Here is a 16988-nt window from a genome sequence, read left to right as displayed (position 1 = left end):
TCCTATTGATGACATCATCAAAGGTCCTTAAGCTGTAGTCTTCATCTCCTTTCAGTACAGTGTAGGACCTTTCTCCCCATGGGATGGTTCTCCTGCCTGCCGGCTCTCTCACTGATGAGGCAGATCTGTATGTGCACTCTGCCTGATCACTAATGAAGCAGTCAGGGTCTGGCCGTGCTGGATCCCCCTGACTGCTGTTTATAAGACACTTTTTGCAAGATTTTTTCTTACTAAAAGGGCGTCTTATAAAATTGTCAAATACGGTAAGTCTGGTTTTCAGTGATGTGGTCCCGGTCATTGGAGAGAACTGCTGAAAAGTAGCTACATTGTAAATGTTTTCTCTGGGACTTTGATATTGATGGCCTGTCCTCAGGGACAATATCTGACTGGTGGGGGCCCCCGACACCCTGCCTATCAGGGGCTTAAAGAGGCAGCGGCACTGGGTGAGCGCTTAGGCGCCAATCTATTAAGACCAGCGTTTCACACATCTTTCTTAATAAAGCCCTACAAGAAAATTGAGACTATCACATCCAAAGTCACAGGTGCACATCCATAAGGCTAGCATGCCGGCAGCTCACCCTAACAGGCTTAGGTCAGGCCCAGGAGAGGCAGTTCTGTTAGTGTTAGGTACCTATCTGCAGAAGCCACCTTGACGCCGGTAGATGGGCCCGACACACGTGTGATCAAATATGTGCACAAAGACCTTCTATTTTTCATGTATAGTAGGTATAGTACCACTGTAATCCAGAATAATCCCTAATCCTGGGTTCTGTTATTAACATTAATAAAGCCGTAAACTGGCGGTAAATCCGTCGAAGTTATGAATACGCGCCGGCCTCTCCTTAACTTCGGACTGTTAAATTTGGAGTATCGCACACCGTTATTGCTGGTGCCTGCAAGTACTTGCTAGTCGTAATCAAGTAGTAGAAAATTGCAGCACACAGTATTTTTCTTTGCCATAAAGTTATGTTTTAATAGTATTTCATCATATGATCATCATGATCCAGTGCAATTACAGGATGTATAGGGCAGTCATGTACAAATCAATGTGGCGACCGGACGTTTCGGCCTGTCAGGGCCTTCTTCAGCGGTCTATAATCTAGAACTAAGCGATATATACTTCTGTGAGGGGTAGGATACATGCATAAAGATCAGAAAAAAATAAAACCTTTTTTGTAGAACAGGAATCGGGACATAATGAACAAACACAAAGGGATAAGGGGACTAAAAACAGGGGACAGCTTGTCGGAGTCCCGGAGTGAACAAAATCGTATAACCAAATGCGGTATAAACACTGGAATAATGACATGGTAATATATATTCTAGCGGTCTGGTTTATCATGGTGAGTATAGAGACCTCACAGACCCCCCCTTGGTTGGGCCAATGTAACTGCAGTGATGATAGGCAAACATACCCTGTGGTAGTCTTGTTGAAATGGCAGAAATAATAGAAACAGCAGCTAGATGAACATGTCAGAAAGACATGTGTAGGTGAGGCGGATCGGAAGATACCTTGTCATGCATACAGTTAGGTCAAGTGGTGGAAGAATTATGTGGGTGGCAAGGGGTTAAATACTACTGTCATTTACCTGTGGCTGGCTTCCTGTAATGGATGGCGCTGGATACTGGGCCATGTATTCAAAAGGTCGCCCTTATAAGGGTCCATTCACACGTCCGTTTTTTCTTTCCTGATCTGTTCCGTTTTTTCAGGAACAGATCTGGACCAGATCTGGACCCATTCATTTTCAATGGGTCCTGGAAAAAAAACGGACAGCTCAATGTCTGATTTTTTTTCAGGACCCATTAAAAATGAATGGGTCCAGATCTGGTCCAGATCTGTTCCTGAAAAACGGAACAGATCAGGAAAGAAAAAACGGACGTGTGAATGGACCCTAACTGTGAGGGCCGCCGAGAACGCTGGTCACGTGACATAGGCGGAGCTGACGTGCGTTCCACCTGCGTGTCACGCGCTCCAGCCGGACGTGCACCGCGCTACCCGGTCTGTAGAGGCAGGGAAATGTCAGGTCATGTGATGTCTACGTCACATGTCTCAGGAACAGTTCTATTTCAGCCTTACTGGCATGTCTGAGTGTAATTAGATGTGATGGGAGGCAGTGTGGATGGAGTGGAAACACATGATGTGGATTTGGGGTAGATAACAAACGTTGTAGGAGATACAAGGGAAATATCAGTACCATAGTTGGAAGATGCGAACATAATCGTGCATATCAGAATGATCGGTATATAAATTGGGTGCAAGGGCATAATCGGATCATAAGATAATAGATAATATTTGGTGACCAATAAAGAAATAGATGTTAGAATAGATATTAGAATAATCGGTACATAAATGCATAATTAGATCATTAGATAATGAATAATATTTGGTAACTCATCAAGAAATAGATATTGGAATAATCAGCACATCAATTGGGTACAAGGGCATAATTGGATTATTAGAAAACTGATAATATTCGTTGACTCATCAAGAAATAGCTAATTAGATAATATCCCTAAACTTAGGTGGTAGTGGGTAGTAAGAAAGGGGGAAAAAAGGGGGGGGAATATCTCACCCTTATTAGTTGTGATTTTAACGAGTCTGAAAAATAAATAAAGAACGTGTTAGTCTCATGGAATCAATAGCTTTTTACAGTCAAATTAAACATTTATGAAGACCTTGCATTCCCGGTTAAGGCTGTGTTAGGGATAAAGTTCCCAATGTGTGGATCCAGTACACCTCTCTCTGTTTTAAACGTAGGGTCCGGTTACCACCGCGCCTTAGGGAATCAATTTGTTCCAACACTTGAAATCGTAGTTGTGAGACCCGGTGCTTTTTTTCACTGAAGTGGTGTGGAACGGGTAACATGGTGTGTCCAAGTCTGATTGTGGAGTTATGTTTGCTAACTCGATCACGGACATGTTGTTGTCTCGCCCACACATGCCAGGCCACATGGACACTTCAGTAAATAAATTACAAAGCTAGAGTCAGACATGTAGAATCCCTTGATAGGGTATGGTCGTCCTGTTCTTAGGTGAGTGACGTGTTCACCTCTGATGACACTAGAACATTGTGCGCAATGTAGACAGGGGAATGTCCCTTGTCGCAGGCTCCTCAAAAATGTTTGTTTGGGTAATTTGGTGAAGCTCCCTATGTCGATCTTGACGAGTTTGTCCCTGATGTTGTGGGGTCTTTTGTAGCAGGTGAGAGGGGGTTGGCTAAATTCCACGATATTGGGGTAGGCTTTTGTTATAGTGGCCATGTTTCCTTAATGCCTGATGGATTTTGGGGAGGATATGTCGTAACGCATGCCAATCGTTGAGGTTCGTTCCTTTGTGGTGGGGTGGTGTCACTTATGTTATTTCTTGTGGAATCAAGAAGAGATTGCGGGTACCCCCTCATCTGAAATTTGTGTCATTTCATTAAGTCTTGTTTCTTTCACGTCGCTACTAGAGACAATGCGGTTAACCCGTATGAATTGTAACTTTGGAAGGGAATTTTTGGTGGCCCGTAGGTTTGTTAAAGAGATCCAGCGTTATGTTACCCATTGGGTCGAGTTTGACCATCGTGTCCAGGAAGCTGATTTCTTCCTGATTAACATGCATGGTGAAACATAATTCTGGGTAGATTTTGTTGAGGTCCTTAACAAATTCCTCAATGGTGAAGGTGGGGCCCCTCCATATGCAAAAAAATGGCGTCAATGAAGAGAAGCCACATGACAGAGAATTGGTGGAATAAAGGGTGTGTGTGTGTGTGTATACGTGATCTTCTTTGAAGGTCATCATATAGTCATTTGCATACGGAGGGGCCACATTGAATCCCATCGTGGCACCCCTCTTCTGACCGTAGTAGGTATCACTGAACATGATTTTTTTTTTGTCAATATGGTTTTTAATAGTTCAAGGCAAAATTCCTGTTGTACCAAATGGAGTTCGGATTGCGTGTATAGGAGTCTGGCCGTTGCCTGTATCCCCTTATCGTGTTCAATAGACGTATATAGGCTATTAACATCTAATGTCACCAGTGTACAATTCAGTGTTTTATCTAATTGTTGTAATTTAGAAATGAAGTCTGATGCAGCAAGGAGAAAGGATCTAGATGTCTTAATCAGTGGAGTGAGGATCTTTTCAAGGTAGATGGCCAATGGCGAAAAAACGGAATCCGTGGAAGCCACTATGGGGCGTCCTGGGGGGTCTTGAAGGTTTTTGTGGATCTTGAGTAGAGTGTAAAAGACGGGTGTGATAGGGTTTTGTTTAGTAAGAAATGTGGCTGTTTTGGAATCGGTCACTTCTAAGCTGGTATATGTAGTGAGGATATTGGATATCAGTACTTGGACTTGTCTTGTTGGATCCTGACGCAGGACCTCATATGTTATGTCATCACTTAGTTGTCTCCTGATCTCGCCCAGGTATTTAGTCTTATCCATTATGACCAGAGCACCGCCCTTATCGGCCGGTTTGATGATGTCGTTTTGTGTTTGTAGGGAATCTAGGGCCATCCTTTCTTCTGCTGTTAAATTGTTGGTGTGTTTGAAGTGGCCTTGTGTATTTTCTTTTTAAATCTCGGGTATAGTGTTTTGGGAAAAGGAGATGAATGTTTCCACTGGGTGTTTATTACATGGAGTCATGAATGAGCTCTTATTTCTGAGGCCTAGTGATTCTATAGATAATGCGCTTGGGGGATCAGTGGTAGTGATTGGTCTTGGTTCCATTTCGCTAAAATGTACTTTTAGTCTCAAGGTGCGATAAAACCTCTGGAGCTCTTGTTCCAGGGTAAACGTGTTCAAGTTTGGTGTTGGGCAGAAGGATAGTCCTTTCTGCAGAATGTAAGTCTGTGCTGGAGATAGTAGTTAATATCTCCTCCACCAACCTAAGTTGTTCTCCTTACCTGGGATCTTGTCTGTATTCGACCCCCTTGATCGTTTCCTCCTGCCTTTTCCTGGTCTGCCTCTTCTCCTCGGGATGCCGAAAAAAAGAGCCGACGTCTATAGCCTCCTGATCGGTCGCTATCTGATGAAGATCCAGGGCCTGAATAATGCAGGTCTTCTCCTTAACTTTGGGGCATCCAGCGCCAGTCCTAAATGTAAGACCGCTTCAGAGCCGCTGAAACAGGCATAGAAAATAGTAAATGGGACGGCACTGCCAGACCATCCCCTCCCCACCCACTGTAATACCATACACATCCACTATACACTGTACTGCTCTGTAATACCAAACTCATCCACTATACACTGTACTGCTCTGTAATACCAAACACATCCTCTATACACTGTACTGCTCTGTAATACCAAACACATCCGCTATACACTGTACTTCTCTGTAATACCAAACTCATCCTCTATACACTGTACTGCTCTGTAATACCAAACTCATCCTCTACACACTGTACTGCTCTGTAATACCAAACACATCCACTATACCCTGTACTGCTGTGTAATACCAAACACATCCTCTATGCACTGTACTGCTCTGGAATACCAAAGACATACACTGTACTGCTCTGTAATACCAAACACATCCGCTATACACTGTACTGCGCAGTAATACCAAACTCATCCTCTATACACTGTACTGCTCTGTAATACCAAACACATCCTCTGTACACTGTACTGCTCTGTAATACCAAACACATCCACTATACCCTGTACTGCTGTGTAATACCAAACACATCCTCTATGCACTGTACTGCTGTGTAATACCAAACACATCCACTATACACTGTACTGCTCTGTAATACCAAACACATCCACTATACACTGTACTGCTCTGTTATGCCAAACACATCCACTATAAACTGTACTGCACTGTAATACCAAACACATCCACTATGCACTGTACTGCTCTGTAATACCAAACACATCCACTATACACTGTACTGCACTGTAATACCATACACATCCACTATACACTGTACTGCTCTGTAATACCAAACTCATCCTCTATACACTGTACTGCTCTGTAATCCCAAACACATCAACTATACACTGTACTGCTGTGTAATACCAAACACATCCTCTATATACTGTACTGCTCTGGAATACCAAAGACATACACTGTACTGCTCTGTAATACCAAACACATCCACTATACACTGTACTGCTCTATAATGCCAAACACATCCACTATAAACTGTACTGCACTGTAATACCAAACACATCCACTATACACTGTACTGCTCTGTAATGCCAAACACATCCACTATACACTGTACTGCTCTGTAATGCCAAACACATCCACTATATACTGTACTGCACTGTAATACCAAACACATCCACTATACACTGTACTGCACTGTAATACCAAACACATCCTCTATACACTGTACTGCTCTGTAATACCAAACACATCCACTATACACTGTACTGCTCTAATACTGTCACGGCGGACAAGCACTCAGACACACAGAAAAACCAACAACCAGGCTCTGAGCGAGAAGCAGGGGAAGGGTCACCTCCTAGCTAATCCCTGACCTCTCTCCCTGCACTGCTCAGCCCACAGGCAGACCTTGGTGGTAGGAATGCTGTGTCCTCGTGCCTGGGCTAATACACCCTAACTTCCCTGAGATGGTGAAAAGGGGAAATAGGAGCAGCCTGCTCGCACAGAACCTGGATGGGAGAGAAGTTACCAACACAACTAAAACAGCAAACAACAAGAACAGAAACCACACTTATCTTAACAGAGCTGGGACAGAAAACCTTCCTTGCTTGCTTGCTTGCTAGGCCAGACTGATTTCTATAACCTGCTCAGAGCACTGGAATTGAGAGCCATTTAAACTAATGACCCCACCCAGTGCACCCGATGGAGGTGGATCCAGCACGACTCCAAAACAAACACTAAAGACGTGCTGCTATTCTGGCCGACCACCGCACATAGTCAGAGCCGGGCATGACAGTACCCCCCCTTCTACTGGTGACCTCCGGACACCCCGGACCAACCTTATCCGGATGGGATCTATGAAAAGCCCTCACCAGTCGGCTGGCACTGACATCCTGTGCAGGAACCCACATCCTCTCCTCAGGGCCGTATCCCCTCCAGTGTACCAGATACTGAAGGGAACCCCGAAGAACTCTAGAGTCGAGAACCCTGGAGATCTAGAACTCCAAATTTCCATCGACCAGAACAGGAGGAGGAAGCAATGGCGATGGTTCCACCGGTTTCACGTATTTTTTCAGTAAAGACCTGAGTAAACACGTCATGAATCCTCCAAGTTTGCGGAAGATCCAGCCGAAACGCTACTGGGTTGATCACTGCAGATATTTTGTACGGACCGATAAATCTTGGACCCAGTTTCCAAGATGGCACTCTCAACTTAATATTTTTAGTGGACAACCATACCAGATCACCCACACACAGGTCCGGACCAGTCACACGTCTCTTGTCAGCCATTCGCTTATACCTCTCACCCATCTTCTCCAAATTCCCTTGGATCTTCCGCCAGATGGAAGACAAGGCAGAAGAAAATCTCTCTTCCTCTGGCATCCCAGAGGAACCAGTCCCAGAAAAGGTACCAAACTGAGGATGAAAGCCGTATACGCCGAAAAACGGCGACTTACCTGTGGACTCCTGCCTACGGTTATTAAAAGCAAATTCTGCTAGAGACAAGAATGAGGACCAGTCCTCCTGATTCTCAGCCACAAAGCACCTCAAGTAGATCTCCAGGTTTTGATTAGTACGCTCTGTCTGTCCATTCGACTGCGGATGAAAAGCCGAAGAGAATGAAAGTTGAATGCCAAGCCGAGAGCAGAACGCCCTCCAAAACCTGGAGACAAACTGCGTGCCCCTATCGGAGACCACATCCGAAGGAATACCATGCAATTTCACAATATTATCCACAAAAATCTGCGCAAGGGTCTTGGCGTTAGACAGACTAGATAAAGATATAAAGTGAGCCATTTTACTGAAACGGTCAACTACCACCAAAATTACTGTTCTCCCGGAGGAACTCGGTAGATCTGTAATAAAGTCCATAGACAAGTGCGTCCAGGGACGAGACTGAATAGACAATGGAAGAAGTGAACCAGCCGGTCGAGTATGAGCAACCTTTGACCGAGCACAGGTTTCACAAGCTGCCACGTAATCCTCAATGCTCTTATGTAACTCGGGCCACCAGAACCTCCGGGACACAAGATCAAAGGTCGACTTACCAGCAGGATGCCCAGCAAGGACAGTATCGTGATGTTCCTTAAATACCTTGTATCGCAGGCCCTCAGGAACAAACAACCTCCCTGGGGGACAAGAACCAGGAGCCCCCTCCTGGGCTCCCAACACCTCCATCTCCAATTCGGGGTACAGAGCGGAGACAACCACCCCATCCGCCAAAATCGGAGCAGGATCCTCTGAATCACCTCCCCCAGGAAAGCTGGGAGACAAGGCATCTGCCTTGACGTTCTTAACCCCTGGGCGAAAAGTAACCACAAAATTGAACCTGGTAAAAAACAGTGACCATCTGGCCTTTCTAGGGTTCAGACGCTTGGCAGACTGCAAGTAAGCCAAATTCTTATGGTCTGTATATACCGTAACGGGGTGAGACGCAGTGACGCCATTCCTCAAAGGCCAACTTGATAGCCAGCAACTCTCTATCTTCAACATCATAATTCCTCTTGGCGACCAAGAGCTTCTTGGAGAAAAAAGCACACGGGACCCATTTGCCAGGAGATAAACCCTGCGACAGTACCGCTCCAACCCCCACTTCAGATGCATCAACCTCCACGATGAATGGCTGAGACACATCGGGCTGCACCAGAATGGGAGCAGACGCAAAACACTCCTTAATAGCCGAAAAGGCCTGCAATGCCTCATCCGACCAGATAGAGACGTCAGCGCCCTTCTTAGTCATATCCGTAAGAGGTTTTACAATGGTGGAATAGTTTGAAATAAATTTCCTATAATAATTAGTAAACCCCAAGAACCGCATCAAAGCTTTCTGATTCTCTGGTCGGTCCCATTCCAGAACCGCCCGGACCTTTTCGGGGTCCATACGAAAACCAGAGTCAGAAAGCAGATATCCCAAGAAAGGAAGCTCCTGCACCGAAAATAAACATTTCTCCAATTTAGCATATCATTTATTCTCCCGAAGGATCGTCAAAACCTGTCTCACATGATCCTGATAGGTCTTCAGATCAGGAGAATAAATTAAAATGTCATCCAAATAAACCACCACGAACCTCCCCACCAGGTGATGAAAAATGTCATTGACGAATCGCTGAAATACTGCTGGCGCATTTGTCAACCCAAAAGGCATAACCAGATTCTCAAAATCACCCTCGTGCGTATTGAAGGCCGTTTTCCACTCATCCCCCTCCTTGATCCTGATCAGGTTGTAGGCCCCCCTCAAATCCAACTTGGCTCCCACAATCTGATCAAAAAGGTCAGAAATCAAAGGCAGGGGATATGGATCCCGGACCGTAATACGGTTCAATTCCCGGAAATCCAAACACGGTCTCAGCGATCCATCCTTTTTCTTTACAAAGAACAAGCCTACTGCCACCGGAGACTTAGATGGCCTAATATGACCTTTTGCCAAACTCTCGGCGATATACTTTCGCATGACCTCTCTTTCGGGTTAGAGAAAGGTTGTAAAGCCGAGATTTTGGCAATTTAGCCCCAGGGATGAGATTAACTGGACAATCATAGTCTCGATGAGGGGGTAATTCCTGAGTCCCACCCTCCGAAAAGACATCCGCAAAATCTGAGAGATACTGAGGTAAAATCGTAGTGGACACCCCAGAGATAGATGTGCCAAGACAATTATCCGAACAAAACTCACTCCAACCAATGATTTGTCTCGCTTGCCAATCTATAATTGGGTTATGTTTAATCAACCATGCCAACCCCAAAACTATAGGAGCTGGCAAATCCTTCATGACAAAACAAGAAATAATTTCAACATGTGTATCACCCACCCTTAAGTGAATACCATGAACAATGTAAGACTCCTTTGAGAAAGAGGGGAAGAATCAATTGCAAAAACTCGAATCTCATTCTCTAAAGTGCAAGTACTTAGTCCTAGATTTTGAAGAAAAAGAGAGTCAATTAGGTTTACTCCAGCACCATAATCAAGGAATACTTCAACAAAAAAAATTCTTGACTCTAGCGCCACCACAGCTGGAAGGAGAAAACGGGAACTGCAGGGAGCTTGCATACCTGCCTGCTCCACCACACCATTCACGCTACCAAGTGACAGGGAAGTTTTTTTTTCCTTTCTTTTTCACTTCCACCTGCGGTTTAACATAAGGACAAGCAAAAATAAAATGACCACTCTTTCCACAATAGTAACACAGTTTGTGCAATTTCCTAAAGTCTCTACTATTAGAATGGCAAGAAACCTGACCCAGCTGCATGGGTTCCTCCGCTATCCCAGAGTTACCTGTAACATCACCCGGGGAGGTAGTAGAGACAAAACCACTCGCAGAAGGGATCCCTTGCGCGGAGGGAGCCCTACACCTTTCTCTGATACGTCTATCTAACCGTACTGCTAAAGACATGGCATTCTCCAAAGAGTCTGGGTATTCATGAAAAGCAAGGGCATCCTTCAATCTCTCAGATAACCCTTGACAAAACTGACTACGTAACGCAGGATCATTCCACTCTGATTCCGTAGCCCATCTCCTAAACTCAACACAGTAAGCCTCTGCAGTATGTTCACCCTGAAATAAATTATGTAACCTCGATTCTGCCATCGAGACCCGATCTGGGTCATCGTAGATTAATCACAGAGCCTTAAAAAATTCCTCCACCGACTGGAGGGCCCGAGAACCGGGTGGCAGAGAAAAGGCCCAGGATTGCGCGTCCCCTTTAAGCAGAGAAATGATTATTCCTATCCTCTGGCTCTCATCACCTGACGACGATGGACGCAGCCGAAAATACAATTTGCAGGATTCTCTAAAACTGATAAAGTCATCCGTACCCCCTGAAAATCGATCAGGAAGAGCCACTTTAGGCTCCACACAAATTTGACCTGCACCTGATGCCAGAGCATTCTGACACCGTGTGACCGAACCACGTAGCTCCGCAACCTCTAGGGATAGCCCCTGCATGCGGTCAACTAACGCTTCAATTGACGCCATCACAAAACCGCTGAGTAATGACAGTCAAAGTTTGGCGGGTTATAATGTCACGGCGGACAAGCACTCAGACACACAGAAAAACCAACGACCAGGCTCTGAGCGAGAAGCAGGGGAAGGGTCACCTCCTAGCTAATCCCTGACCTCTCTCCCTGCGCTGCTCAGCCCACAGGCAGACCTTGGTGGTAGGAATGCTGTGTCCTCGTGCCTGGGCTACTACACCCTAACTTCCCTGAGATGGTGAAAAGGGGAAATAGGAGCAAACTGCTCGCACAGAACCTGGATGGGAGAGAAGATACCAACACAACTAAAACAGCAAATAACAAGAACAGAAACCACATTTATCTTAACAGAGCTGGGACAGAAAACCTTCCTTGCTTGCTTGTTTCCTAGGCCAGACTGATTTCTATAACCCGCTCAGAGCACTGGAATTGAGAGCCATTTAAACTAATGATCCCACCCAGTGCACCTGATGGGAGGCGGAACCAGCACGACTCCAAAACAAACACTAAAGATGTGCTGCTATTCTGGCCGACCTCCGCACATAGTCAGAGCCGGGCATGACAAATACCAAACACATACACTATACACTGTACTGCTCTAATACCAAACACATCCTCTATACACTGTCCTGCTCTGTAATACCAAACACATCCACTATACACTGTACTGCTCTGTAATACCAAACACATCCACTATACACTGTACTGATCTGTAATACCAAACACATCCACTATACACTGTACTGCTCTGTAATACCAAACACATCCACTATACACTGTACTGCTCTGTAATACCAAACACATCCGCTATACACTGTACTGCTCTGTAATACCAAACACATCCACTATACACTGTACTGCTCTGTACTTGGTGAGGAGGTGGCAGCGCTCTCCTGAGCTCCGGTGAGTACAGCTGGTAGGTGCCAGGAGTCGGACCCCCACAGATCTCATATTAATGACGAGTCCTGGGGATAGGACATCAATATCCAGTTCCTGGATAACCCCTTTACATTCTTCAGCAGACCCCTATATGATAACATAAAGGTTCTGATGATCCCTTTAACACATCAGTTGATGAAAACACAATCAGTAATGTCCTTCATGTCTGAGAAGAGCAGCGCTATCAGTAATACCTGCCCCCGCTGTATAACACATAATGGGAGCAGTGACCCCCTCCCCGGATAACACACAGGTAAGTGTTCCTGGACTGACCTCATCAGAACCTGCATTGTGCCTCCACATGGAGGAGGTGTCATATGTCCTGAGAGACATCTGGAGGGACAGGAAGGACACATCTGCTTCTATGGGGCGGATTATGGGTCTGAGCAACTCCCAGGTTATACAGAGCTGTAATATGTACATGAGCCCTTACCGCCATAGAGCACTCATCTCTGCCTGTGCTACATTACAGCTGTATGGCGGTATTATTACTGATGACCCCGGCTGTAATTTACTCAGAATGGAGACGATTACTGCTCGTTATCAATGAGTAATAATCAATACCAGCATAATCCAGAGAAACCCTGAATGTAGTGTAATGTCTGCTAATAATCCATCCCCCAAATAATTGACTGAGCGAGGGCAGAGCCACATGTGTCTTGTAGTAATGTGAGGAGGGGGACGGGGGCCACAATAGATGGTGGAGGAAGGAGACCGAGGGCCACAATAGATGGGTAGGAAGGAGACTGAGGGCCACAATAGATGGTGGAGGATGGAGAATGGAAGCCACAGGGACCACAATAGATGGTTGAGGAAGGAGAATGGAGGCCACAGGGACCACAATAGATGATGGAGGAAGGAGAATGGAGGACACAGGGACCACAATAGATGGTGGAGGAAGGAGACCGAGGGCCACAATAGATGGTGGAGGAAGGAGAATGGGGCCACAGGGACCACAATAGATGGTGGAGGAAGGAGAATGGAGGCCACAGGGATCACAATAGGTGGTGGAGAAAGGAGAATGGAGGCCACAGGGACCACAATAGATGGTGGAGGAAGGAGAATAAAAGCCACAGGGAACACAATAGATGGTGGAGGAAGGAGACTGAGGGCCACAATAGATGATGGAGGAAGGAGAATGGAGGCCAGAGACTGAGGGGCACAATAGATGGTGGAGGAAGGAGACTGAGGGCCACAATAGATTGTGGAGGAAGGAGACTGAGGGCCACACTAGATAGAGGAGGAAGGAGACTGATGGCCACAATAGATAGATCATTATTCTAACCGCCCCTAGCTTTAATAACGCCCCCAATGTAGGGCCCCATCTTAAATCATGTCCCCCATAGCGTGTTTTTAATTTTTTTCAGGGCCCCCAGCTTTATAATGTTCCCCATTGTTTATATAATGCCCCCATAGTGTCCCGTAGCAAAACAAAACAACAAACCCTCACCTTATCCACATGCTCGCGCTGCAGCAGTCTCTTCTCTCTTCACAGAACGGGACCTGCCGAAGGTGCGCGATAACGTCACTGCGCGCTCCTACGTGGTTACATCATCACGAAGATCGCAGGTCCTTCGGCAGGTCCTGGTCAATGAAGAGAGAAGAGACTGCCGCACCGCGAGCAAGTGGTGAGTTTTTTAAAAAAACGTCTAAATGGCTGTGTACTCTTTTTTAACGGCCGTTAGATGGATGCAGTCCTGTCAATCGGCCGTTAAAAATTGTCTCATTGATTTCAATGGGGACCGTCCGGCCGTGAAAACGTTATATATAGCACAGTTCAGGCCTAGTTAGTTAGTTGTTAGAGTGTGGTTGTTGGAGGAGATGGAGTGAGGAGCAGGGGGAAGGAGAGGACCTCTCCTCTTAGCTCTCTCTTGGGCTCCACGGCCCAGAGGAGCCAATTAGTTTGTCTCAGTGTCAAGCTAGGAAAGCAGGCAGAGGTGAAACCTTTATTCTACCGTCTACTCTTCCGGAGTGCCAAGTGGATTTTACCATTTTCTATGTGGAAATACAAGGAAGGACAAAGCCATTATTCTAGGCTTTAGGCGCCTTTGTATCAAGGTGAAGAATTTATCAGCTTCCGGCAGCCTCACCGTTACTTCAAGGACAGACAGGCCATCTGTTGTAGCACTTGTGTGTAGAAAATAAGGACATGAACCACCTTTACTGAGATTAGAACAAGGCAAGGAGATAACTACCAGTGAGTACACAACCTCCATACTTCCACACTACAACTACTCTCATCATTTTGCACCACTAAGGTGCTGGCGTCACGACTTTACCTAATTCAGGAGTCCAGCTGCACAAGCACTCAGAAACCCGATTACCATCAAGGGCACCTCGATCACCACCTGGCCGGTGTCCCCTGTAATAGAGTGTGCCCCAGAGAATCCAGCGCTGTTCTCCCCTTCACTGCAGCCCGTCCCAGGGAGCGCCAAAACTGGGTAGAGAACTGACTGTTATTATTCCTCGGTACACCGTCACCTCACAAGTCGTACCCCTGAGGCCGGGGTGTGAAGTGGTTGTGCCAATTTTGGAAGTTATCTCCTATTCATAGGATGGGGGATAACTAACTGGTTAGTGGGGGTCTGACTGCAGGGACCCCACTGATCCCAAATACCAGAATCCTGTTCCCTCAATCTGATGCAGTGACAGGTCAGCATGCTCCCTGCCGCTCCAGTCATTCTCTATGGGACTGCCAGAAATGGCCGAGCGCCGCACTGGGCTATCTCCGGCAGTCCCATAGAGAATGAATGGAGCGGCCCCTTCCTCAGATTGGGGGAAAGGACCTCCCAGTATCAGTCTGGTGCAGTATTCAGTCACTATGAGGTGGTAATCAGTGCTCGTGGTTTTAGCAGTATTATTTGTATATTAGGCTGCATTCATATGTTATCAATTACGTGCGTTTTTTCCTCGCAGTGAAAACCGCAGTGTAGTACAGACCCAGCAAAGTGTACGGGATCAGACAAATCTCATGTGCACTTCGCAGATTCTGTCTGTGTGGAGATGAACCTGCTGTGCGGATTTTGAAATCTGAAGAATGTTAATTGTGTTTGCAATTTTTTATGTGGATTTCACCCTTTTCAATAGAAGGATGAGATCTGTTAACAAAAACCGCAAGTAACACATGTGCACAAAACACAAGCGGTAGGTGGCCTATGGTGCTTCGTGCTGATAATGCTGGTTTCGGTATAGTGCGGTATTATTATTCAGTGTCAGTATGGTGGTAATACTCTCATCATGTCTGACCAGGTGGGAGTAGTATTATTTGGCCTTTATATAGTGTTATTGGTAATGTTGGTATTTGTATAATTTGGGGTGAGGTTCTATAAAAAGGGGCGTGTCCACAGATTAGGGGGCGCAATACTTTGCTTCACACGGGTGCTGGTAACCCACGCTACGCCACTGATACGGACCACAATAGATGGTGGAGGAAGGAGAATGGAGGCCACAGGGACCACAATAGATGGTGGAGGAAGGAGAATGGAGGCCACAGGGGCCACAAACTGAGGGCCACAATAGATTGAGGAAGGAGAATGGGGGCCTCAATAGATGGTGGAAGAAGGAGACTGAGGTCCACAATAGATGGTGAAGGAGGTAGAATGGAGGACACAGGAGCCAAAGACAGAGGACCACAATAGATGGAGGAAGGAGAATGGGGGCCACAGGGACCACAGACTGAGGGCCACAGATGTTGGAGGAAGGAGAGCTCTCAGCAGCTGATGACGCTGACACAAGTTCCTTCAGCTTTATGACTATTGTACATTCATGTGCTGCCATCATCACTGATTTATGACATGCCATAAAGTGAGGACACTCCTCAGGGGTTCTGGATTTCTAGGACATGGACATATCATATAGCTGCCGCCATTCCTGACATCCACCACACACAAGAGGCGGCTTCTAGTGATGACATTTATGGATTTTACTAACAGCCGGGGACATTTTCTACATGGAGTTTATTCTATTTTATGCTCCGCACCATTGTTATGTCTATGAGATAAACTGCTGACCGCTCCTTGATATGTGACGTCTACTAATGTCTGACTAGTGCCCCAGGTCTAGTTGTGTCAGCGTCCACCGCCCCCCTTACCTGCGCCCCTGATGTCGGCACAGTCTGTATAGAAGTGTCATCTGCAGCAGATTTATCATCTTCTCTCCACATTACTGAGATTTTACCTTTTTTCCCGACTTCTAAGAATCATAACGTTTTTACTTTTCTGTTCACGTTGCCGTCTGAGGGCTTCATGCGCTGCTGTATTTCGCGGTCCGTCTAGAGAAAAGTTCTATTCCTGTCCTCGAAATGGAGAAGAATAGGACGTTTTATGTTTTCCATCTACAGGGCTGAGGCTGTTTTTTTGCCGGGCGAGCTGTAGTTTTTATTGGTGCCATTTTGGGTCACAAATAACTTTTAGATCTTTTTATTTTCTTATTATTTTCAGGGGGTGAAGTGACCAAAAACCAGCGATCGCTGTGCGGGACAATCACTTGTACACTTTAATAGTTCGGACATTTTCGGATGCGGCGACACCAATTATGTTTATTTTTTATTCTTTATTTTTAGATGTAAAATTGGGATAAGGGGAGATTAGAATTTGTATTTTTTTTAAAATTTTTTCGTTTTTTACTCTTAACTGTAATAGTAACTGTAATGCACTTTCTATGCAGTGGATGAGAACAGACAGAACACGATGGCGCCTGCGGTTTATATGGCGACTATACGGAGTTCTGTATGTCTCCATTCCTGCACTGACCCGCGGGGTGTGGACAGACAAGGGTATATGAGGAAACACAGGGAAATCTATGGACACGTGAGCGGTCCACGGAGGACATGGACAGATCACTGGCGTGTTAATCAGCCCGTACGGGGTCAGAACTCAGCCGCACTTCAGAAATGTTTTACATGTTTTATAAGTAAAACATCAGCAGGTGACAGAACAGATTTTGTCCGTTTTCAGCCGCGTTTCTCTCTGGACGTCTGTGAAATGTT

General features: G+C 45.8%; 1 protein-coding gene across 13 annotated transcripts in view; it reads left to right on the top strand.

Annotated features, from left to right (window-relative positions):
* LOC120996579 (NACHT, LRR and PYD domains-containing protein 12-like) overlaps positions 1–16988 on the top strand; it is a 335847-nt gene that overhangs the window by 245899 nt on the left and 72960 nt on the right. The window contains exon 11 of one of the 13 annotated variants that reach the window (XM_040426584.1): positions 16441–16912. The exons of 11 other annotated variants lie outside the window; for them this stretch is intronic. In XM_040426584.1, coding sequence (XP_040282518.1) covers positions 16441–16447 — 7 coding nt within the window. In that variant the 3' untranslated portion in view covers positions 16448–16912. Of the gene's footprint in view, positions 1–12037; positions 12426–16440; positions 16913–16988 lie in introns of those variants that run through there. One more of the 13 variants, XM_040426583.1, reaches the window with a different exon arrangement.

The sequence above is a fragment of the Bufo bufo genome, chromosome 3 (assembly GCF_905171765.1).
Source record: "Bufo bufo chromosome 3, aBufBuf1.1, whole genome shotgun sequence".
NCBI classification, from domain to species: domain Eukaryota; kingdom Metazoa; phylum Chordata; class Amphibia; order Anura; family Bufonidae; genus Bufo; species Bufo bufo.
Note: the sequence above shows the minus strand (reverse complement) of the source record. Positions and strands in the feature narration are given on the sequence as shown.